Source organism: Chrysemys picta, chromosome 13 (assembly GCF_011386835.1).
Source record: "Chrysemys picta bellii isolate R12L10 chromosome 13, ASM1138683v2, whole genome shotgun sequence".
In the NCBI taxonomy this organism is placed as follows: Eukaryota; Metazoa; Chordata; order Testudines; family Emydidae; genus Chrysemys; species Chrysemys picta.
In genome coordinates, this window is record NC_088803.1 from 35,441,207 (window position 1) to 35,464,444 (window position 23,238).

Consider the following 23,238-nt stretch of genomic DNA (forward strand, 5'->3'; position numbering starts at 1 on the left):
AGGCTGCTGATGAGTAATATGGTGAACTCCCTATTTCTGCCAGGGGCAAAACCTCTCAGAAACTAGGCAGCTACTTTGTTCTTGCCCAAGAAGGGGTGAGGCAGACACGTGCACCGGCTCATGAAATGGAAGGGGAGGAAGGTCAGGATGTTGAAAGGAACCCAAATGCCTCCTCTCCTTCCCAGCCCCACCCATCTGAGAGCTTAAATCCCAGCCTGGCTCAGCTATGGGCATTCACACCTGTCTCCCAACAGCATCATGAAATCAGCGGGCATCTTCCTCCTTGTGGGGCTCCTCACCCTCTGGATGGTGCTGCCGTCTTGGTCTGGCACAATCTTACCTGTGCAACAAGTCCCCGGAGGTAAGTGCTCAGAACAGCTTCTGCCAGCTCTACCCAAGGGGCAGCAGGCTCCTATCCCATGGGAGGCCAGAGAGCAGGGGGCTCTTCAGGCTGTAGTGAGTGGTCCCCTCCCCAGACAGCACTAACAGGGCTGCTCTCTATACTGACACTCAGCACCTGACATTCTGGGATCACAACTGCTCCTGCACCAGGGAAAGGCCAGCTCACTAGCAGGCTCTGTTCGGGATTTTATACCGTTCAGATACTGAGCCTGAGAAGGCACAGAGACCACGGAGTGAGGGTCGCTGCAGTAGGTGCGGAAGTTTCAGTTTCTCCCTGTGAATTTCATTAGATTGGTTCGGTCTGAGCCTGCTCGGCCACTGAGGGGTTTCGTTGTGGAAAGGTTCACAGCCAGACACCCCAATGCATTTCCGTGTAGCCTCAGTCAAATCCCCACCTGATGTAAAATGAAGTCGACAGAGTTACACTGGTTTGCCCCAGCTAAGGCGCTGGCCCCACCTTTCCTGAGCAACGCCGCAAACTCCCATTTTGAGTGGTCAGGCCCTGCAGGCTCTGAGGAGTTGCAGCCAGAGCAGCACAGGCCATTCTCATGAGAAACAGCAGCCGAGCCCCCTCCAGGCTGGGAATTAAATGTGTAATTAAACACCACAGCTGGGTAGCAGGGGTCTGGAATTACAGTGTCCAGAGGATTGGCTAGAGACCTGCCTGGGTCCTTTCCCTCCCTAATTCTCATTTCCAGATGATGAGGCTTCAGTCACTCACGCCTCAGCAGCAGGGGGCCTGATTCCCCCTGCCATGCCCCTTTTGTACTCCTGTGCCTCTTCTGTCCATGCTGACATGGCAGCATTTTACACCTGCCTTGCAGAGCTGTGGATGACACATGAGGTGCCTGGCAGGGGAGCAGGGCCGGCTCTGGCTTTTTGGCCGCCCCAAGCAAAAATAAAAACGGGGCGGCCAGAACGGCAAAGCAAAAAAAAAAACCTGCGGCGCGGCTGGAGCATGGGTGCAGGGGGACCGGCTGCGGGGTGGGGGGGGAGGGAGCGGGCAGGAGAGAGAGAGAAGGGGGCGGCCAGGGCTACAGCAGGGGCGCTGCCACGCGGCCCCTCCTGCTGCGCCGCCTCCTGCCGCCTGCCGTGAGGGCTCCGCTCTGGTCAGCAGGGAGGGAAGGAAGAGGACTGCCCCGCAGGGCCCTCTGGTTCTCCACGCCGCCACCCGCTACATGGCGGCCGGAGCGGAACAAACCCCCCCCCCCCAAACCCCCCCCCAAAAAAAGCGGCCGTGCTGCCCTAGGATTGGGCAGAATGCCGCCTCCAACAATCTGCCGCCCCAAGCACCAGCTTGCTCAGCTGGTGCCTGGAGCTGGCCATGCAGGGGAGGATTAGGCCCAGGATAATTCAGCAGAGGACTTTCAACAGACAGCAGAATTTCACAGAGGCCAGACTGGTCCCACCACAGTCTGCACTCTGCCTGATAGCAGGTGCCTTTCACTGGAGCTCAGCATGCTGCCCGGCATTACAAGGTGGTGTTTATAACATGCACGTCTTTCTTGCAGTGAAACTTGGGACCTGCCCATTGATTTCTATGAGGTGCAAGATGCTCAATCCCCCTAATCATTGTCAATCAGACAGCCAGTGTGCTGGGGCAGAGAAGTGCTGTGACACCGGCTGTGGATTGGGCTGTGTTCTAACACAAAAAGGTACCTGCCTCATTGTTTATAGCCTGAGGTGAAAGGGGGGTTCCCCAAGGAGCTCTCACCCTGTCCCTGCTAAGTCGGGGACAGTATTTCAGCTTTAGCAAGAACAGATCTTACCTTGTAACATAGGGGTGCGCACGGGGTGTGCCCAGGCACACCCTAATGCAGGGGTGGGCAAATGGCCCCCCTCTCCTGGCACGGCAAGCCGCGGGGTCTGCGCTCCCGGGCCAGAGTGCCTGGATGAGTGCAGCAAGCCGCCGGCCCCTCTCCCGCCTTCCCCCATCCCCTGGAGCCATGTCGCCCCGCGCACAGCGCTCTGGGGGCCGGGGCTGTGTGCTCCCGCAGGGCAGTGTTTGGCTCCGTGGGAAGGCTAGGAGCCTCATCTCATGGTAAGGGGTCCGGGGCCAGGGGGGTTGGATAAGGGGTGGGGGCAATCAGGGGACAGGGAGCAGGGTGGGTTGGATAGGAGGTGGGATCCTGGGGGGTGGTTAGAGGTGGGGGGGGTCTCTGGAGGGGGCAGTCAGGGAGCAGGGGGGTTAGATGGGGCATGGGAGTTCTGGGGTCTGTCAGGGGGTGGGGGGGTTGATGGGGTCAGGGCAGTCAGGGACAGGGAGCAAGGAGGGTCCTGGGGAGGCAGTTAGGGTGGGGGTGGGGTCTCTGGAGAGGGTGATCAGGGGACAAGGAGCTCGGGGGGGTTGGATGTGTCAGGAGTTCTGGGGGGGGCTGTCAGGAGGCAGGGGTGTGGAGAGGGGTTGGGGGAGGCAGGGAGCAGGGGGGGGTTGTATGGGTCGGGAGTTCTGGGGGTCCTGTCAGGGGGCGGGGAGTGGTTGGATAGGCGTGGGAGTCTCGGGGGTCTGTCTGGGGGTGGGGGTGTGGATAAGGGTCGGGGCAGTCAGGGGACAGGTAGGGGGTAAGATCCTAGGGGGGCAGTCAGAGGACAAGGAGCAGGGAGGCTTAGATAGGGAGTGGGGTCCTGGAGGGCAGTTAGAGGCAGGGGTCCCAGGAGGGGGTAGTAAGGGATCAAGGAGCAGGGGGGTTGGGGGTTCTGAGTGGGGAAGTCAGGGGGCGGTAAGTAGGAGGGAGTGGATGGGGGCAGGGTGAGGGCGGGGCTAGGGCAGGGTTCCCTGGGTGCACACCCTAATGAAATGGGCTGTGCACGCCTATGCCTTGTAACACAGGATTTGTTTGTTAATTACAGCGAAACCTGGGACCTGTCCATTGATTGCGAGTACATGTCGCATGTTAAATCCTCCTGATAAGTGTAAGGAAGACATTGACTGCGCTGGCCCCATGAAGTGCTGCATGTCCGTCTGTGGGAAGGAGTGCCTTCAGCCCAACCAAGGTACCACACTGGGCCAATATTACTAATCCTTCTATGATGCTTTGCGGTAAGATCATTGCCTGTTCCAGCCCATCAGGAGGGGGATCTTGTCCAAACAGGCCTCTCATGCATCCCTCACTTCAACGGATGCCAGTCATTTTTAGTCCCAATGTTACCTTCATTCCACACAAATGTGGCATTCCTGGACTTTTATTGTCAAAAGGTATTCGGATCCAAAATGAAGAATGACAATGCTGAGGTTACAAAGAGAATCATTGGCCCTAAGGGGATGAATCCCACAGAACTGTAGCTTTCCTGAAGGAATCAGTGGTTGTGTCCATCATTTGGACCTTGAGTGATCACTGAAGTAATTAATTATCAGAACATTTGTTCTACCACTGCCCACCTTCATAGGATTCTAAATCAAGTCACTGGTCCCTCTTATTGCACAAACAGGGAGGTGTAGAAGGACACCAATTTTCTTGATGCTCTTGATCAGAACAAAGCTATGTCTGGTCCATTTTCCTTTCTATCGGGCTGTTTCTTCAAAGTCTCACAACTTTTCCTTCCCATGTCTCCCCATCTGTCCTCTTGATGTCTAGCAGGGTCTTCTCTCTCAGGAGAGCTTGGCTGGAAGTCTTTAGGGAGAGGAGGTGTTATTTCGTCCCTTGCTCACAGTTTTTATTTGTATGTTAGTCACTTGAAACAAGTGGGAGTTTATAAAGTACAAAATGTTCCAGACCTCCCTCTGGCCTTGTTTCCTGTTCAAAGGATGTAGGAATTACCATGTCAGATGAGATCATCAGTCCATCTATCCAGTATCTTCTCTTTGAGCCTTAAGTGACTCGCCCAAGGTCAGCCAGGGAGAGTGGGGTAGAATTAAACCCAGATCTCTCAAGTCTGTATCCTAATCTCTGGACCAAAGCCAGTGTTTCTGCCCAGTTCAGAGACTCCATCATGTCTTGGATAAGGTTATCTCAAGGTATTTATCATCTTGGGGCAATGTTGAACTCAAAGGTCCCGGAGTAAATGGTTGTTCATCATGTGTGTTTCACTAGCAAAAAGTGAAGCTGAATTCAGGTGAAGTTGAACCAGTGGAACTTTATTCAACCCTGTGAACTGCTCTGTCCATGTGGCTGTGTTGCTTCCAGCCCAACTCCTCACATTCCCAATTTCCCTGTCACCTCAATGACAGTCTCCGCAGAGAACATGGGCTCTCTGATTCCAGTGCCACTGATCCGGATACATCTTCCCTAGTTTACAAACATTTTAATATATACATTAAAAACAAATAATTGACACCCAGACCCCCACCCTATGTCCCTTCAGCCAGCGGTTGCTAGCATATAGCCAAGTTAGAGTCTTATCTTTGCCATAGACTCAGGTGGCTATGTAGTCTTTGAGATAGTTTGGACTCCCCAGCTGGTGACCACACCGGGGGTGACCCATCTCTGTCTCCCTATCACCTGTCTCCAAGTCTAGCAAAATATGTCTCTGTGAAGTCTCCTCCCTCCCTGTGGCGTTGGCCTCCGGGTGGTTCTGTCTTTTCATTCTCTGATGAGCTCTGTATCCCTGTAGGCCCTCTCTAGGTGTTCTATCTGCTAGCTCGTAAGAGCCTCTGGTTCCTTCAGATCACCTCTCCCTCTTGTGCAGTCCAGTCATACAACCTGGATATCACTACACCCCGCACAGATCCTTTAGTCCACTCCTTCTGGTGTCTCTCTAATGGCTGGATCCTCCACAGGAGTATCTGTCATCAGAGCCGGTAGGTCCTTGGCTGACCTGTCGTACTCTGTTACCTGCTTTCTCCAATTGTTGGCCTTTTCTCTTGGCATGTTCCCATCCTTCTGGCTGCAACAGGTCTCCCCTCATTGGTAGCAGGGTTTTGGTCAGTGGCTGCACTGGTACTGTTTTAGCACCCCCTTTGATGGGGTATGCCTGCATGCCAAAAATGCCAACAAAGCGACCGAACTGCAAGAAACTGCCTTGTGTAACAGTCTCTTAGGGCTTGTCTATACTTACGCGCTGGTTCGGCGGCAGGCAATCAAACTTCTGGGTTCGATTTATCGCGTCTTGTCTGGACACGATAAATCGAACCCAGAAGTGCTCCCCGTCGATTTCGGTAATCCTGCTCGGCGCGAGGAGTACGCGGAGTCGACGGGGGAGCCTGCCTGCCGCATCTGGACCACGGTAAGTTTGAACTAAGGTACGTCGACTTCAGCTACGTTAGTTGCGTACCTTAGTTCGAATTGGGGGGTTAGTGTAGACCAGGCCTTAGCTGTTTTCACATCTGACTCCACCTCATCATTAGTCTGTGGAAATGCCGGGGAGTCAAATTCCTAATTTGCATGCAAATTCCTTAAACTTTTCCAAGGCAACTGGAGGTTCGTTTTCAGTGAATACAGTGTCCAGAATGCCATACCTCACAAGGTGGGCTGCCAATTTGCCAATCACTGACTTGTTTCTTGTATCAGGCAGGGCATTGGCCTCCGAACAATTTGAACAATAGTCCACAGCAATCAAGCATTGCTTTTCTTTTAAGGTAAATAAGTCAGTTCCCACCTACGTTGGGTGTGCAGCACATATGGTAAGAGAATCTCTTTCTCCCCCTGCTTATCACATGACTGGCAGCTGTCACACCCTTCTTTCAAGGAGCAGAGTTGTGTATTCATTCCTGGCTAGTCAACACACTCTTGAACTTGTGTAAGACAGCTGTCAATGCCCAGGTCTGAGGCATGACAGCCTCACGTAACTGGGTGAGGACAACAGCTCTCTGCCCACAAAATAGGATTCCATCTGCACACTCAGCTCATCTTTAATTTGCATATATGGTTCTGCTCCTCCCAGTACTTGGCTTTTGTCTGCTAGGATCGCTCTGTTGAGTGTCCTTGTCAATAGCTTCCTTGATTTCCATCAGCTTCACTGTTGAAACTACGAGACAGTGCATCAGATTAATGGGTTCAGTGTCCTGATCCCCTTCTCCCATCTTGCTGATGCTGATGCACCAGGCGTTATCTTGGAGAATATCTGATCTCTACTTGGTAGAGCTGGAGGTGCAGCAACATGTGCTGCCGTCTCTTTGGAGCACTAAGAAGGAGTTTTGCTGTGATTGTCTCTACAAGTTTGTGGCCTGATTGCGCTAGTGGCCATAGGTGCACTGATGGAATCACTCCATTCCAAATACCACAGCCAGAAGCTCTTTTTCCTATTTGGGCGTGTCCCTGTTCTCTCTCAAACAGGGGTCTGCTGGTATAAGCGACCTCCTGCAATAGCAGGGATCTGGGATTACAGAGTCCAGAAGATTTGGCTAGAGACTTGCCTGGGTCCTTTCCCTCCCTAATTCTCATTTCCAGATGGTGAGGCTTCAGTCACTCACCCCTCATCAAAAGGGGACCGATTCCCCCTGCCATACCCCATTTGTAGTCTTGTGCTTCTTTGTCCATGCTGACATGGCAGCATTTTACACCTGCCTTGCAGAGCTGTGAATGACACATGAGGTGCCTGGCAGGGGAGGATTAGGCCCAGGATCATTCAGCAGAGGCCTTTCAACCGACAGCAGAATTTCACAGAGTCCAGACTGGTCCTACCACAGTCTGCACTCTGCCTGATAGCAGGTGCCTCTCACTGGAACTCAGCATGCTGCCCGGCATTACAAGGTGGTGTTTATACCGTGCACGTCTTTCTTGCAGAAAAATCTGGGATCTGCCCAGTGGTTCCTTTCAGGTGCAAGATGCTCAATCCCCCTAATCGTTGTCAATCAGACAGCCAGTGTGCTGGGGCAGAGAAGTGCTGTGACACCGGCTGTGGATTGGGCTGTGTTCTACTCAGCAAGGTACCTGCCTCATTGTTTATAGCCTGGAGTGAAAGTGGGGTTCCCCCCAAGGAGCTCTCACCCTGTCCCTGTTGAGCCGGGGACAGTATTTCAGCTTTAGCAAGAACACATCTTTGTGCCGAAAGCTTAGTTTGTTACCTTGTAACTAGGGCTGACAAGCAATAAAAAAAGTTAATTGCATGATTTAAAAAATTAATTGCAATTAATAGTCCAATTAATCACACTGTTGAACAATAATAGAATACCTTTTATTTAAATATTTTTGGATGCTTTCTACATTTTCAAATATATTAATTTCAATTACAACACAGAATACAAAGTGTACAGTGCTCACTTTATATTTATTTTTAATACAAATATTTGCACTATAAAAAACAAAAGAAATAGTATTTTTCAATTACCCTAATACAAGTACTGTAGTGTAATCTCTTTATAATGAAAGTTGAACTTACAAATGTAGAATTATTTACAAAAAATAACTGCATTCAAAAATAAAACAATGTAAGACTTTAGAACCTACAAGTCCACTCAGTCCTACTTCAACCAATCGCTCAGACAAACAAGTTTGGTTACAATTTGCAGGAAATAATGCTGCCCATGTCTTCTTTACAATGTCACCTGAAAGTGAGAACAGGCATTCGCATGGCACTATTGTAGCCGGCATCATAAGATATTTATGTGCCAGATGTGCTAAAGATTCATGACCTTTCATGCTTGAACCACCATTCCAGAATATATGCATCATTGCTGATGACGGGTTCTGCTTGATAACGATCCAAAGCAGAGCAGACCGATGCATGTTCATTTTCATCATCTGAGTCAGATGCCACAAGCGGAAGGTTGATTTTCGTTTTTGGTGGTTCATGTTCTGTAGTTTCCGCATTGGAGTGTTGCTCTTTTAAGACTTCTGAAAGCACGCTCCACACCTCGTCCCTCTCAGATTTTGGAAGGCACTTCAGATACTTAAACCTTGGGTCGAGTGCTGTATCTATCCTTAGAAATCTCACATTGGTACCTTCTTTGCATTTTATCAAATCTGCTGTGAAAGTGTTCTTAAAACATCATCCGAGACTGCTATGACATGAAATGTATGGCAGAATGTGGGTAAAACAGAACAGGAGACATACAATTCTCCCCCCAGGGAGTTCAGTCACAAATTTAATTAATGCATTATTTTTTTAATGAGCATCATCAGCATGGAAGCATGTCCTCTGGAATGGTGGTTGAAGCATGAAGGGGCATACAGATGTTTAGCATATCTGACATGTAAATACCTTGCAACTTTGGCTACAAAAGTGCCATGTGAATGCCTGTTCTCATTTTCAGGTGACATTGTAAATAAGATACAGGCAGAGGTATCTCCTGTAACTGTAAACAAACTTATTTGTCTTAGCAATTGACTGAAAAAGAAGTAGGACAGAGTGGATTTGTAGGCTCTAAAGTTTTACATTGTTTTGTTTTTGAGTGCAGTTATGTAACAAAAAAATCTACATTTGTAAGTTACACTTTCACAATAAAGAGATTGCACTACAGTACTTGTATGAGGTGAATTAAAAATACTATTTTTTTTGTTTATCGTTTTTAAAGTGCAAATATTTGTAATAAAAAATAATATAAAGTGAGAACTGTACACTTTGTATTCTGTGTTGTAATAGAAATCAATATATTTGAAAATGTAGGAAAACATCCAAAATATTTAATAAATTTCAATTGGTATTCTATTGTTTAACAGTGCAATTAATCGCGATTAATTTTTTTAATCACAGTTAATTTTTTGAGTTAATTGAGTGAGTTAACTGCGATTAATCGACAGCCCTACTTGTAACACAGGATTTGTTTGTTAGTTACAGCGAAACCTGGGACCTGTCCATTGATCGTGAGTACGTGTCGCATGATAAACCCTCCTGATAAGTGTAAGGAAGACCATGACTGCACCGGCCCCATGAAGTGCTGCATGTCCTTCTGTGGGAAGGAGTGCCTTCAGCCCAACCAAGGTACCACACTGGGCCAGTATTTCTAATCCTTCTACCCAGGGCCGTCCCTAGCTATTCTGGGGCCCTACGCAGCCCCCCCGTGGGGGGGGGGCAGGCTTCTGTGGGGGGGCTGGCCCCAGGCCTCTGTGGGGGTGGGGGCGAGGAGCGGGCCCCAGGCCTCTGCACCAGTGAGGGTTGAGGCTGGCTTGGGGGGCGGGGAGGAACCACCCCCCAGCACTCACCGGCGGCGTGGCTGGGGCCAGGTTGCTGCAGAGCTCAGGGGAATGGGGGGCAGAGTGGGAAGAAGCGGGGCTGGGGTGGGGAAGGGGCGGGGCAGAGCAGGGGCGGGGGTCCTTGGGAAGAGCCGGAGCATGGGTTGGAGCAGCACGCAGCTATGCAGAAATTTCCTGGTGCCCTACGCAGCTGCGTACTTTGCGTATGGGTAAGGACGGCCCTGCTTCTACCATGCTTTGTGGTAAGATCATTCCCTGTTCCAGCCCATCGGTGGGGTGGGGTGGGGTGGGGGAACTTGTTCAAGTAGGCCTTTCATGTATCCCTCACTTCAAGGGATGCCAGTTATTTTTAGTCTCAATGTTACCTTCATTCCACACAAATGTGGCATTCCTCTGCCTGATAGCAGGTACCTCTCACTGCAGCTCAGCATGCTCCCTGGCATTACAAGGTGGTGTTTATACCGTGCACGTCTTTCTTGCAGAGAAATCTGGGACCTGCCCAGTGGTTCCCTTCAAGTGCAAGATGCTCAATCCCCCTAATCGTTGTCAATCAGACAGCCAGTGTGTTGGGGAAGAGAAGTGCTGTGACACCGGCTGTGGATTGGGCTGTGTTCTAACTCAAAAAGGTACCTGCCTCATTGTTTATAGTCTGTGGGTCTTGGTTCCCCAGGGAGCTCTCACCCTGTCCCTGCTGAGCCAGGGACAGTATTTCAGCCTTTAGTAGGCAGAGATGTTCGTGCCAGGGGCTTAGTCTGATGCAGTGAAACCTGGACCTGCCCAGTGATCGAGAATACCTGTCTCAGGGTAGTTCCTCCTAATGGGTGTGTGATTAGGATCCTGAGTGCTCCAGCACTACAAAGTGCTGCATGTCCACGTGTACAAAGGCTTGCCTCCCGCCCAACCATGGAACCCCGCAGGGCCAGTATTTCCAAACCTACCACCTTGCTTTGCAGTGAGCTCATCACTCCCTATCCTAACCCAGAGGGGGCAAGGAGGGCAGGAGTGTGCTGTGTGACCCAAGCAGGCCTCTCCCATCTCCTTCACTTTGACAGGCGCCACTCATTTTAGTCCCAGTGGTACCTGCCTGTCACAAACGTGGCATCCCTGCTCCTTGTTGAAAGGTATTTGCAATGAGGAGTGATGGCACTGGGGTTACAGAGAGAGGCACTGGCATTAAGGGGATGAATCCCACAGAACTGCAGCTGTCCTGCAGGAATCATTTGCGTGTGTCCATCCTTTTAGGTCTTGGCAGGGTGAGAGATACAAGGGAAGCAGAGCTGAGCACTCAGCAGGCAGAGATCAGTGCCTGGGGCCTGGCTACTATCCGGTTATAGAAGTTTGTTTATCCTGCCATCTTCCTCTCTTGCAGTGAAATCTGGGACTTGCCCAGTGGTTACTGTCCGGTGTCTTATGATAAATCCTCCCAACCGTTGTAATTATGACCACCAATGTCCAGGGCCAAAGAAATGCTGTGAAACTGGCTGTGGGAGAGCTTGCGTCCTGCTTCAGAGAGGTACTGGTCTCAGTGTAAATGGGTCACCTTTAATCTGATGATAGGAGGCTGCAGCTAAATGTATCTGGGGACCTCAGCCCAGATCTCCAGGTGTTGGGTTTTCAGTCACTGGACCCCAGAGTTCACAGAGCATTTGGGCAGAAGCTTCTCAGATAAGGGAGAACTCTAGTTACCACTAGGTGCCACCACCCACCTGCACTTATTATCCCAGCTTCCAATGCAGAGGGTAGCTTACACTATGATCTTCCTGTGTTACAGAGAAACCTGGCATCTGTCCAGCAGTCAATATAAGGTGTCTCTCATGGTATCCTCCTAATGCAGTGTGTACATGACCGTCAGTGTCCAGAAAATGAGAAGTGCTGTGTCACTGACTGTGGGCTGGACTGTGATTAGCCACAGAAAGATACCCACCTCCACTCACGTTTACATCATAAGTACCCAGCCTCTGCAGTGAGCTCCCGCCCTGCTCCAGCTGAGCCCGGGGGCTGCCCACTGGGGAGGGGTGTACAGCCCTGAGCTGCAGGCACAAATCACTGCACTAACCACAGCTGAAGTCACAATATGCTGCTTTACCAGGGAAGGACCTGGGTACTTGGCATCTTCCCAGCTTCCCCAACACTCGCTACACTGGTGCTGGGCCTGAAACATCCCCCTTCATGCAGGCCCCAGCAGAGAGATCAGTCCAAGGGCCATATCCGGCGGTGCAGGTGAAACCGCGAATGAGTTGCAGAATTGTGGCAGGAAACAAGTGAAAGAAAACACAGGTTTGGTGTCATGCCATGAGATGAAAAGTGCTGGAGCCATGTGGGAAATGGCCAAGATTTTGGAATAGGACCCAGGAGTCCTGGCTCCCAGCACCCAGCTTCCCTTCTGAGATAGAACAGGATTTTCCCCTTAAGCCTTCTGACTGCTTTGCTTTTTTTCCCCTCCAGCATAACTTGCTTCACAATAGATCAAGGCATCCCCAGGAACAGCACTGACACCAGTTCCCTGCAGCCTAACCTCACTGAATTTCCCCCGGTCCAAAGCAGGAAATCACTCCACATAACTCCAGCTCACCTCTCTCTATAAAACATTGGAAAGAATGCCGACTCTAGGTATTTGAGTCAACACAGAAGAACAGAGACTCCCGTCACTTAAATGAGAAGGTGATAAAAGCAATGATGCAATTCCGACAAGAGGGGATTTTTAGCGAAGTTTCTTACCGTTCACCCTGCAGTCCAGCATGAAGATGATATACAGTTGCTCTATTGGTCCAGTCTTGCAGAAAAGTTTACGAAGCAGCATGACACACAGGTGCTGGAACTAGGGTGCTGCTGCAGCCCCTGGTTTGAAGTGGATTCCATTATCTATGGGGTTTACAGTTTGATTCAATGGCTCTCAGCACCCCCACTATAAAAAGCGTTCCAGCACCCCGGTATGACAGTCCACTTATCTTTACAAGGAGCATCCTATATCAAATCTGCATCTTTATCATCCAACTCTATCTGTGAGAACAGGTTGAGAGGGAAAAGAAAAGGGAATTCCAAGTAATCCAACCCCACCACCAAAATTACAACAGAACTTTTCCCTTTTTTTGTCAAGAATGTTCATGTACAAAAGTTTTTTGTAATCTAATACTGTCTGAACGCTCGCAGCTTCTTCCAAACAACTCTAGCTCCAGGCCATTAACACCAGCCATGGGGAGGGTATATTTAGGCACTTTCCACATATTTCTTGTACTGTCACTTGTTACCTCCCTGGGGAAATTCCTTTGCAGGTTCAGACCCTGCCTAGGCACCATAGAGAGACCAGGGTGAGCACAGTTCTGTGATGACCTTGAGATTTTGTATCCATGATGCTATTGTAAATGTTCCTGAAAAGAAACAGACTTTCCTGGGTGTGGATCTCATTGGCTGAGGGCGGGGCCATCTCTTCCAGTCCTGCTGCCAGAACTTGTTGCCAATGAGGTTTAATTAGTACCACTTGGACATGATACAAATAAAGAATTTCTTTCATATCTTATCTTTGTTGTTTGTGATTCCACAGCCTGCACAATCACATCCACCCTGACTTCCACCCCCACAGCCTCTGCCAATGCATTCAGAGCCGGAATCAAAGCATTGCGCCAGGCTCTTTCCCCAGGGTTTGGAACTGAGGGAAGCACACCCCCACTCCAGGTGGGACCTCAAAGAGACTTAACAGCAGGGTGGTGGGGGCGGTAGATGGAGCTGAGAGCAAAAGGGTACCAGCAACTCACTCCATCAGACAACGCCCCTGCCCAGAAGTCAATAGTTTACTGGCTTCTATCCTCTTTGGAGCAAGGTTTCTGTTGTCATCTCCACTTGAGTTTGCCCCCAACTCTACATTGAAACTGTGTATGTAGCTTGCTCTTGAGCAAGGGGAGAATTTCACTCTTCCGAGCAATGGGTCAATCTCATGTTTTTCTTGTGCAAAGAGCTCCATGAAGAAACAAGAACCTGATTGTGAAATGGCACAAGACAAGGGGACAAATATTGGCACCAGGCACCTTGTTCTCTGCTCCCCCCTCCCCTTTCCCCAGGAGTGAGATGTTAAATACCAGCCTGACACAGCTCTGGGCATTCAGACCTGCCTCTTGAGACAACACCATGAAGTCACTGGGTGCCTTCTTCTTCATGGGGCTCCTCACCCTCTGGATGGTGCTGCCGTCTTGGTCTGGCACAATCTTACCTGTGCAACAAATCCCCGGAGGTAAGTGCTCAGAACAGCTTCTGCCAGCTCTACCCAAGGGGCAGCAGGCTCCAGTCCCATGGGAGGGCAGAGAGCAGGGGGCTCTTCAGGCTGTAGTGAGTGGTCCCCTCCCCAGACAGCACTAACAGGACTGCTCTCTATACTGACACTCAGCACCTGACATTCTGGGATCACAACTGCTCCTGCACCAGGGAAAGGCCAGCTCACTAGCAGGCTCTGTTCGGGATTTTATACCGTTCAGATACTGAGCCTGAGAAGGCACAGAGACCACGGAGTGAGGGTCGCTGCAGTAGGTGCCAAAGTTGCAGTTTCTCCCTGTGAATTTCATTAGATTGGTTCGGTCTGAGCCTGCTCGGCCACTGAGGGGTTTCGTTGTGGAAAGGATCACAGCTACCACCCCAATGCATTTCCGTGTAGCTTCAGTCAAATCCCCACCCTGATGTAAAATGAAGTTGACAGAGCGACACTGGTTTGCCCCAGCTAAGGCGCTGGCCCCACCTTTCCTGAGCAACGCAGCAAACTCCCATTTTGAGTGGTCAGGCCCTGCAGGCTCTGAGGAGTTGCAGCCAGAGCAGCACAGGCCATTCTCATGAGAAACAGCAGCCGAGCCCCCTCCAGGCTGGGAATTAAATGTGTAATTAAACACCACAGCTGGGTAGCAGGGGTCTGGAATTACAGTGTCCAGAGGATTGGCTAGAGACCTGCCTGGGTCCTTTCCCTCCCTAATTCTCATTTCCAGATGATGAGGCTTCAGTCACTCACGCCTCAGCAAAGGGGGCCCGATTCCCCCTGCCATGCCCCATTTGTAGTCCTGTGCCTCTTCTGTCCATGCTGACATGGCAGCATTTTACACCTGCCTTGCAGAGCTGTGGATGACACATGAGGTGCTGGGCTCCTCCTCCTGGCAGGGGAGGATTAGGCCCAGGATAATTCAGCAGAGGCCTTTCAACCGACAGCAGAATTTCACAGAGGCCAGACTGGTCCTACCACAGTCTGCACTCTGCCTGATAGCAGGTGCCTCTCACTGGAGCTCAGCATGCTGCCCGGCATTACAAGGTGGTGTTTATACCGTGCACGTCTTTCTTGCACTGAAACCTGGAACCTGCCCAGTGATCACTGTTTGGTGCCAGAGGTTCAATCCCCCTAATCGTTGTCAATCAGACAGCCAGTGTGTTGGGGAAGAGAAGTGCTGTGACACCGGCTGTGGATTGGGCTGTGTTCTAACTCAAAAAGGTACCTGCCTCATTGTTTATAGTCTGTGGGTCTTGGTTCCCCAGGGAGCTCTCACCCTGTCCCTGCTGAGCCAGGGACAGTATTTCAGCCTTTAGTAGGCAGAGATGTTCGTGCCAGGGGCTTAGTCTGATGCAGTGAAACCTGGACCTGCCCAGTGATCGAGAATACCTGTCTCAGGGTAGTTCCTCCTAATGGGTGTGTGATTAGGATCCTGAGTGCTCCAGCACTACAAAGTGCTGCATGTCCACGTGTACAAAGGCTTGCCTCCCGCCCAACCATGGAACCCCGCAGGGCCAGTATTTCCAAACCTACCACCTTGCTTTGCAGTGAGCTCATCACTCCCTGTCCTAGCCCAGTGGGGGCAGGGAGGGCAGGAGTGTGCTGTGTGACCCAAGCAGGCCTCTCCCATCTCCCTCACTTTGACAGGCGCCACTCATTTTAGTCCCAGTGGTACCTGCCTGTCACAAACGTGGCATCCCTGCTCCTTGTTGAAAGTTATTTGCAATGAGGAGTGATGGCACTGGGGTTACAGAGAGAGGCACTGGCATTAAGGGGATGAATCCCACAGAACTGCAGCTGTCCTGCAGGAATCATTTGCGTGTGTCCATCCTTTTAGGTCTTGGCAGGGTGAGAGATACAAGGGAAGCAGAGCTGAGCACTCAGCAGGCAGAGATCAGTGCCTGGGGCCTGGCTATTATCCTGTCATAGAAGGTTGTTTATCCTGCCATCTTCCTCTCTTGCAGTGAAATCTGGGACTTGCCCAGTGGTTACTGTCCGGTGTCGTATGATAAATCCTCCCAACCATTGTAATTCTGACCACCAATGTCCAGGGCCCAAGAAATGCTGTGAAACTAGCTGTGGGAGAGCTTGCGTCCTGCTTCAGAGAGGTACTGGTCTCAGTGTAACTGCGTCACCTTTAATCTGATGATAGGAGGCTGCAGCTAAATGTATCTGGGGACCTCAGCCCTGATCTCCAGGTGTTGGGTTTTCAGTCACTGGACCCCAGAGTTCACAGAGCATTTGGGCAGAAGCTTCTCAGATAACGGCAAACTCTCTGGGACGAGCTGCCGCCAGTGTCTGGTATGACGTCCCCTCTTAGTGATAGGGTGACCATACGTCCTATTTTGGATGGGACAGTCCCTTTTTTAAGCCTGGACGTCCCGACTTTTTTGGCAAAACTTGGCATTTGTCCAGTTTGCTCTTGCCAGCTGATGATCAGTTGGCAAGAGCAAACAGGATAAATGCCCAGTTTTGCCAAAAAAGTCAGGCGTGTGTCCCTGGGAGTGTGTGGAGGAACATTCGTGGCGGGTGGGGGGAGACAGCGATGCCAGGCTCTGGGTGGTGGGCCTCCGGCTCTCAGCCCAAGCCTGCAGGGCTTGGGCCAGGCCTGCATGCGACGGGGGCTGGCATCTCAGGTTAGCCCTGCACGGTGTCCTGTTTTCCCCTTTGGGAAATATGGTCACCGTACTTAGTGACGAACTGGAGGAGTTCAGATTCAGGGAAAAATGACTGACAGGATCGAGGGTTGGCTGAGGGGGAAGAGGTGGAAAGTGCAAAATCCATAGAGCGTGGCTGGGAGATCACTCAGTGAGGATGGGACCTCTCTGCAGATACTCACGGGGTGTGGGCCCCAAGGGAGGAGAGGACACGGTTAGGGTGTCACATGGGATGGGGGGCGGCTAATGGGGTGAGATGAAGATCAGGAAGATTTCAGGTGAACTTTAGAAGAATCTTCCTGGCTGTGGGATGTATCAGGCTGTGATGAGTCTCCCAAGGAGAGGTGGGAAGCCCCAGGGCCAGTCCTAAGGGAGGGAAAACAGGACGGTCATCATAGGTGCCGTACCTAAGTGCCATTCCGCTATTTTTTTGACTCTGCTGATCGGCTGGGGGGGAGGGACTTGTTGTGTGAGCTGGGGGACAGAAAGTGCTGAAAGCATTTTCTGCTCTGGCCAGAAAAATGGCTAGGGCCACTGCTGGGGAGCCCTATTGCTTGGGACAATTAAGCAAGTCTGGACACATCTCTGGTCAATGTAGAGTAAGGAACAATCCTGCCCTGCCCGGGGGTCTGGGTTAGACGGGACCTTACAGGGACTGTCTGTCTCTAGGATTCTGAACTTTCCCTGTAGTAGTAACAGGTAAGTGCTGACAGCTCCTGCCCCAGCCAGCAGCCCAGGGCACCAGACTCACAGAGGACAGAGAGCACTGATGGGCATAGGTAGCTCAGCTGGTTGTAGGGTGGGTCCCAGTTCTTATTGTCCCTCCATGGCAGCAGCCAGAGAGGCCCAAAGGATCCTTTCTTTGGGCTCTGGACTGAGATCACTTCCAGCCCATGAAAGGGCTACTCCCTTTAGTCACCTCCTTGACTTTGTGCTTCCCACAGGGTGGAGCATGACCTGTCAATCAAACTGAAAGGTATTTGTGACAGTATTTAACCCCTTCAAGGTGGCAATCATGTTGGGTTTAGAAAGGAAATGCCCCAGCAGCTGGATCTGGGAGGTTTGGCCCCAGGGCATGCGCCTGGGAAATGCACCTAGACAGCAGAGTGGAAGCAGGGGGTGTTCACAGGTTATACTGCATTTCTCTTCAATGGACAACTTGTCTGTTTCACCTGCACAAGGTGTTAACAAGCCTGTGGAGAATGCAGAGGCAAATACAACTACAGATAGCTGAGGCACAACTACTGCAGCTATGCCCCCCTCACCCGCTACTTGCAGCATAACACACACTGCAGCCTGCAATAACCACGTGGCCTCTGAATTATTATTATTTCAATAGGTATTTTGGGGGACCCTTTGTGCTGGGTGCTGCACAGATTTCATTGTCCCTGTCCCAAGTAGCTTAGAACTGACATTATGCTTTGCTAGATTTCTTTATGTGGTGATCTTCTCTTACAGGGAAACCTGAAACCTGTCCAGACATCATCTTTAAGTGCGCTATGTACAATCCCCCAAATCGCTGCCACTCTGACCGCCAGTGTCCAAGATTCAAGAAGTGCTGTGAGACTTTCTGCGGGAGGGCCTGTGTTTATCCTAAGGGACATGGTAAAGATACCAGCCTGTTCCTCTCTTTGGGCTCTGGACTGAGATCACTTCCTGCTCCAGCTGGGCGGCAGGGCGCCTATGGAAAAGGGCATTTCAACCCATGGCTTCCAGCCGAGATCAGCTCTGATCAGAGCTACCTCCGGAGGCCTCACCATTCTGGCTGACTAGGGAACAGGCTGGGTACTTGGCACCTTCCTACACGCCTTTGTATGAATATGACTTTGTGGTGTCACAAGACAACAAAAATTGGGTCCACCTGGGCAACAGGCAGAGGGGATCTGGAGGGATTCAGTTTGAGAAGCTGCACTGGAAAAACTATGGGATGGTGTGTCTGGGGCCAGAAAAGGGGAAGGCGACATTATTGATTGGGTTTGTGGTCCAATGCCCAGGCTCTCTTTAGATAACACCTCCCCTTGCCCCACCCACAAGCCTCATCCAGGATCTAGAGAGGACAATGATGTTGTGTGTTTTGCTCTTTACAGAAGAGTCACACAATGAATGCACAACATGGGCACAATGAGGACCAATAACTATGTTTGCTAATGACATCCAGTGTGCCAGGCCTAGCTACATACACCCACGGCAGCTCTGGCAGGGTTCTCGGGGCTTCTCAGACATACACGCGACTAAAGGGCTTGCAAACAATTTAAAGGAATACTACCCAATTCCTGTTGACTACAAGTGGAAGAGGCAGGGAGATGATAGCAGGACGCTCCCTTGGGCAGGGAATGGGGGATTAATGCTCTCTCACCCCTGCTCCGTGGAGATAGGAACAGGGTCAGAAGGGTCTGCATGGGGAGATACTAACATGGAGAGCTTCCTCTGCCAAGCAAGTTAGCTCGGGATTCAGTGCCATCCAAAGGGCAGGAAGTTTGATCCCCCCCCCCATCCATAGGGTAACTAGGCTTTGGGGATACTGTGCTCCTTCTTGGGTCCACTGATTTGGCAGGTGGAAATCTCCCCCCCACCCCCCACCCCTCCGTATCCCAGGCTGGAACAAGGCCATGGCAGCTGCAGGGCTGGGCTGGACCAAACTGGGTTGTGTTCATGGGAGCTCGGGCTGAACCAGAGGCTGGGTTTGCACAGCCCACGATTTCCTATTGAACCCGCTGATCATTTTCCCTTTCTCCAGCATAACTTCCTGCGTCCCAAGGGCGTTCCCAGGAGGAGCCAAGACACCAGCTGATGTGCCTGGCCTTGCAGGGGTCCCACAGACCAGCCCTAGGATATCAGCTTGCACAATGCCTGCAAAGCACCTGTACTCTTAATCCATCTCGTCTTTAGCACCAACTATGCCACATTGTTGTCACCTATCGTGGGGCTGCCATGGAATTTCAGATCCTGCCCGCCTAGCACAGAGAGGACGGGGCTGAGGCCTCATCCCGTGAGGGACCTGAGGAGCGTGATTCACAGTCCCCATGCAGCGGCTCTTTCCCTGCAGTCAAGGGGAGGCTTTGAGCAGAGCTGGGGGTCTCTTTCTTCTTGTCCTGACTCTGTATAATTTGGTGTCCCTGGCACCTCGTGCACTGTAACAAATAAAGAAGCTTGTTGTTCACATAGCAGTTTGTAACCTGTGATTCTGGTCACTCCATCTCCTCCTCCACCTGCAGGTTCCTCCCCTCACCGCCTCTGCCCCTCCTGTCTCATTGGTCAGGCACATCCGGACCTGGCCTAAGCTCTTCTCCCCCTGGTTTCTTGATGGAGGCTCAGATGTTTCCTGTCTGTGTGTGTGAGGGCGATTCTACCCCTGATGCCGTTTCTCAGGCCCCTCTTCCCCCTCCAGTGAGCTCGGAGCCAGGACCCTAGTACTGGTCCAGGCTCTTTCCCCAGGGAGCAGCCGCTGTTGGTTTGGGATGTTGAGCCGTCTCTTTCTAAGAAACCCTTTGGGACCTTTAAAACAAGGCAGAGAGGCTCTGAGTGACAGCAGCGTCACGCCGCCCCCCCCTCCCCGAGCGTCTTTCCAACACAGGGCATGGGGAGCTGCCCCTCACAGGGTGGGCTAGAAGCCACTTCGCTAATGAACTGAGTCCCCATCCCAGGGCCTTGAAGCAATGCACTGAGGCTGGGTTTGGCAGATGTGCCACTTAGCTGCCAGGGCTGCCCATCCTGCCCTGCACCGCCATAGTCCTGAATGAGACCTTAAATCCAGCCTGGCTCCTGACCACACCAGGAAGTCAGTGGGTGTCTTCCTCCCTTGGGGGGCTCCTCAGCCTCTGGGCTGAGCTGCTGCTAGTGTCTGGTACAATCTCACTGCTTAGAGCTTGTCTACATGGGAAACTTTGGTTAAACTGATATAGTTATACAGCTGTGGCCCTGTTTATAGCCCGACACCTACCCCACAGTCAGCCACGGTCCGAAGGGGCTGCCTGGGGGAAACACTAGAACATAGCTGTACGTTTGAGCCGTTCCCTCTGGATTTAGTGCCACCCCCAGCGCAGGCTGTTCTCTCCTCTTACAGCGGTTACAGTGCCATCTTTCCCTCCACCCCAGGGTCACTCGGCTTTCGGGGTGCTGCACCCCCTCTTTGGCTTTGGGGATTTGGCAGGTAGAAATCTCCCATCCTGTATCCCAGGTTGGGATGAGGCTGTGGCAGCTGCTGAACCAGCCTGGGGGGCGTTGGTTGGGGCTGTACCAGGGGCTGGGTTTGTACAAAGCAGGATTTCCATTTGGCCCCTCAGATCAATTTCCCTTTCTCTAGCGTAACTTCCTGCTTCACGGATGGGCTAAGGGTGTCCCCAGGAGCAGCCATGACACCAACTCAAGGAGCTCGGCCTTGCGGGGGGTCCACGGGCCAGCCCTCAGAAGTCATCCTGCACAAGGCCAGCTCAGAGACTCACTGATCTAGGCTCCCTAATGGGCATGGGGAGAGGTGCCAGACATTTTGGAGGAGCTGAGGGTGGGGCGGTTCTCTGATCTGCCACCTTGTGGGGGCCATCTCACACTTTCCACCTCCCTCCTTTAGCATCAGTCACACACACTATCTCTCCAGGGTATTATTGCCTGTAGGCTAGGACCCTGCGCAGGCAGCTCAGAGCGAATGGGAAGGCCTCCTGCTGGGCTGCAGTCTGATTCCCAATCCCTTTCCTAGGGCTCAGGGATTAGGGGAACTCTTTAGGTGGTGCTGAGGGAGGGGAGGGGAGTCTCTTTATTTCTTTTCTCTCTCACTCTGTGTAATGGAGCTTGGCTGGGGCATTGGCCATTGTAGCAAATAAAGACACTGGCTCACGCAACAGCTTTGTGGGTCAGGTGACTCCTCTTCCCAGACTCTCTCCCCTTCCACCGCTCCCTCCCACCTTGGGCATCAGGCGGATCCGGACAGCACACTGTCAGCTGGGAACGCCGGGACTGAAAAATCTCCAGTAGATTCCAATTCTCCCTGCTGGGAGCTCTGTTGTCTCCTGGGCAGGAATTCTCCACCTGATGCTGTGTCTCAGCCCCCAGCGAGCTCAGGATCCACAACAGACTATTGTTTGGCGCTCTTTAGCCAGGGTTTCAGCTGGGGCAGGCGAAGAGCAGCCTGCACTGGTTTGGGATTGCTTGGGTGCCCTCTGAAAATTTAGTGAGCAAGTTCAGCCCCCTCCACCGCCTCCCCGGGTGCAACTTTTCACAGGTTCAGCAAGAGCCCAACTCAGAGACGAGCTAGAGAGGCCTGCGTAATGAGCTGAGTCCCTGTCCAGGGCCCCTGAATGCAGCACCGAGGCTGGCAGACGTGCCACTGGGCTGACTACACTGCCCATCCCGCCCTGCCCCACGGCCCTAAGCATTGCCAGCCTCAGAACCTCCTGGGGTAGGAGAAGGTAAGCAGGGTGCTGTCAGAGCACAGAGGGCCAGCGGTGTGCATATATTTAACGTTGAGCCTGAGATGATCAGACACTAGCTGGAGGCGGCCGCATCCCCTCAACAGGGAGTGGAGCAGGTGGCAGACAACTGAAAAAAAGGGATTAATGATTTTTTAAATTAATGATTTATAAGCCACTGGCGATTCTTTGGGGTCTGACCACGGAATGCCTGGGGTTAGCACTGCTATGATAGACGGAGCCCTGTAGACCTGCCACTCGAACGAAAGCAGAGGTTTTCATCTCCCTGGGGCATTATCAGCACTCCCAGCCAGCAGTGGAGTCTGGTGTGTTACTGTGGGAAAGGCCCTTTAATAGAGATGCTGAGAAGGATCCCGGCCAGTGAACAGGAGAGCCTAGGGCTCTTTGGGTTGTTCCATTTGAGGAGCTGCTTTTAGCCACCTGAATAATGCCCCACTGAGAGAGCCAGGAGGCAGCAAGGCACCAAGAGCCAGAGAGGCTAAAGGATCTGATTGCCCTAGAGGTCTCTAGGAGTTATTTGGCTCCTTTCTAAAGGAAACAAAAAAACCCAAAACTGAGCCACCCAGCACTTGGAAAAGGAGACCCCAGGTGCTTTCCCCCAGCTTGCTAAAGACTCCCCACCACACCCAGACTCTTTTTTGCGCAGACTTGTTGCCCAAACTTAGGTCAAATCAAGGAAGAGGTAGTTCCTCAACTCCCCCTACAGCTCCCACAATTTTGCCCCACCCTTTTAGTTCCCAGCTTTTTTCCACCTTCCCCCCATCTCAGAGAACTCAGACAGTTGTAGATGTCCAGGATCCCCTGCTCCCAGGAAGCACAAGCCCTACATTCACTCTCACAACCTGACCCTCACCACATCTTGCTTTTGCTAAGCCCAGGTGCCCCCTTTTAAAGCTCAGGGTCAGCTGACCAGTCACAGCTGCAGCAGCCCTGCTCCCTTTTAAAGGCCCAGTGTCACCCTATAACACCATGGTAGATGCATCTGCGCTCGCTGATGCTTGGCTGTCCCCATCCCATTAGACTCTGCTGTGATCAGTAGCAGCACCACACCATACACTGTAAGCAGTAGTCCAGCAGTGGCAGGGGGATATTGGTGGGCAGGAAACACCACCTGAACCATGGGAGAGGAGGGAATTACCAGGAGGGATCCCCTGCCCAAAACTGCAGCAGGGAGAAGTGAGTGGGGTGGCTGCCCCAGCCGATACTGAGCCTGGGGTTGGGAGACACCCTAAAACCTCCTGAGACAAAGAGCTGGGCTGCGCTGAACTGAGGAGTGGGGATGGCCAGACTCACTGGGTTTGCATGAACCTGCTGTGCTCTGCAGGGGTGAGTTCTCACATTCACAAACCCGAACAGCCTGTGAGCTGAGAGCAGAGGGGTCCCTGCCCCCCTCACCGTCAGACAAAGGCCCATACCCAAAAGTCAATAGTTTACTGGCTTCTATCTTGTCTGGAGCCAGGTTTCTGTTGCGTCTCTCACAGGTCCCCTCCATGTGAGTTTGCCCCACT

At 51.9% G+C, this 23,238-nt stretch overlaps 1 protein-coding gene across 1 annotated transcript; it reads left to right on the top strand.

Moving 5' to 3' along the window:
* Window positions 1–191: 191 nt before the first annotated feature.
* Window positions 192–19,471, top strand: LOC103306089 (whey acidic protein-like). The gene is made up of 8 exons (XM_065565896.1): window positions 192–361; window positions 1,914–2,057; window positions 3,253–3,396; window positions 9,052–9,201; window positions 9,896–10,039; window positions 10,783–10,926; window positions 17,766–17,912; window positions 19,045–19,471. Exons 1-8 carry the CDS (start codon window positions 259–261, stop codon window positions 19,047–19,049), a joined length of 981 nt encoding a protein of 326 aa, XP_065421968.1. The 5' UTR covers window positions 192–258; the 3' UTR covers window positions 19,050–19,471.
* Window positions 19,472–23,238: the final 3,767 nt, after the last annotated feature.

Bases quoted from the DNA above. Each gene is read 5' to 3' on its own strand.
- LOC103306089 (XM_065565896.1), top strand. From the start codon at position 259: ATGAAATCAGCGGGCATCTTCCTCCTTGTGGGGCTCCTCACCCTCTGG. The intron at 362-1,913 runs GTAAGTGCTCAG...TCTTTCTTGCAG, and splicing joins TGTGCAACAAGTCCCCGGAG to TGAAACTTGGGACCTGCCCA. The intron at 2,058-3,252 runs GTACCTGCCTCA...TGTTAATTACAG, and splicing joins CTGTGTTCTAACACAAAAAG to CGAAACCTGGGACCTGTCCA.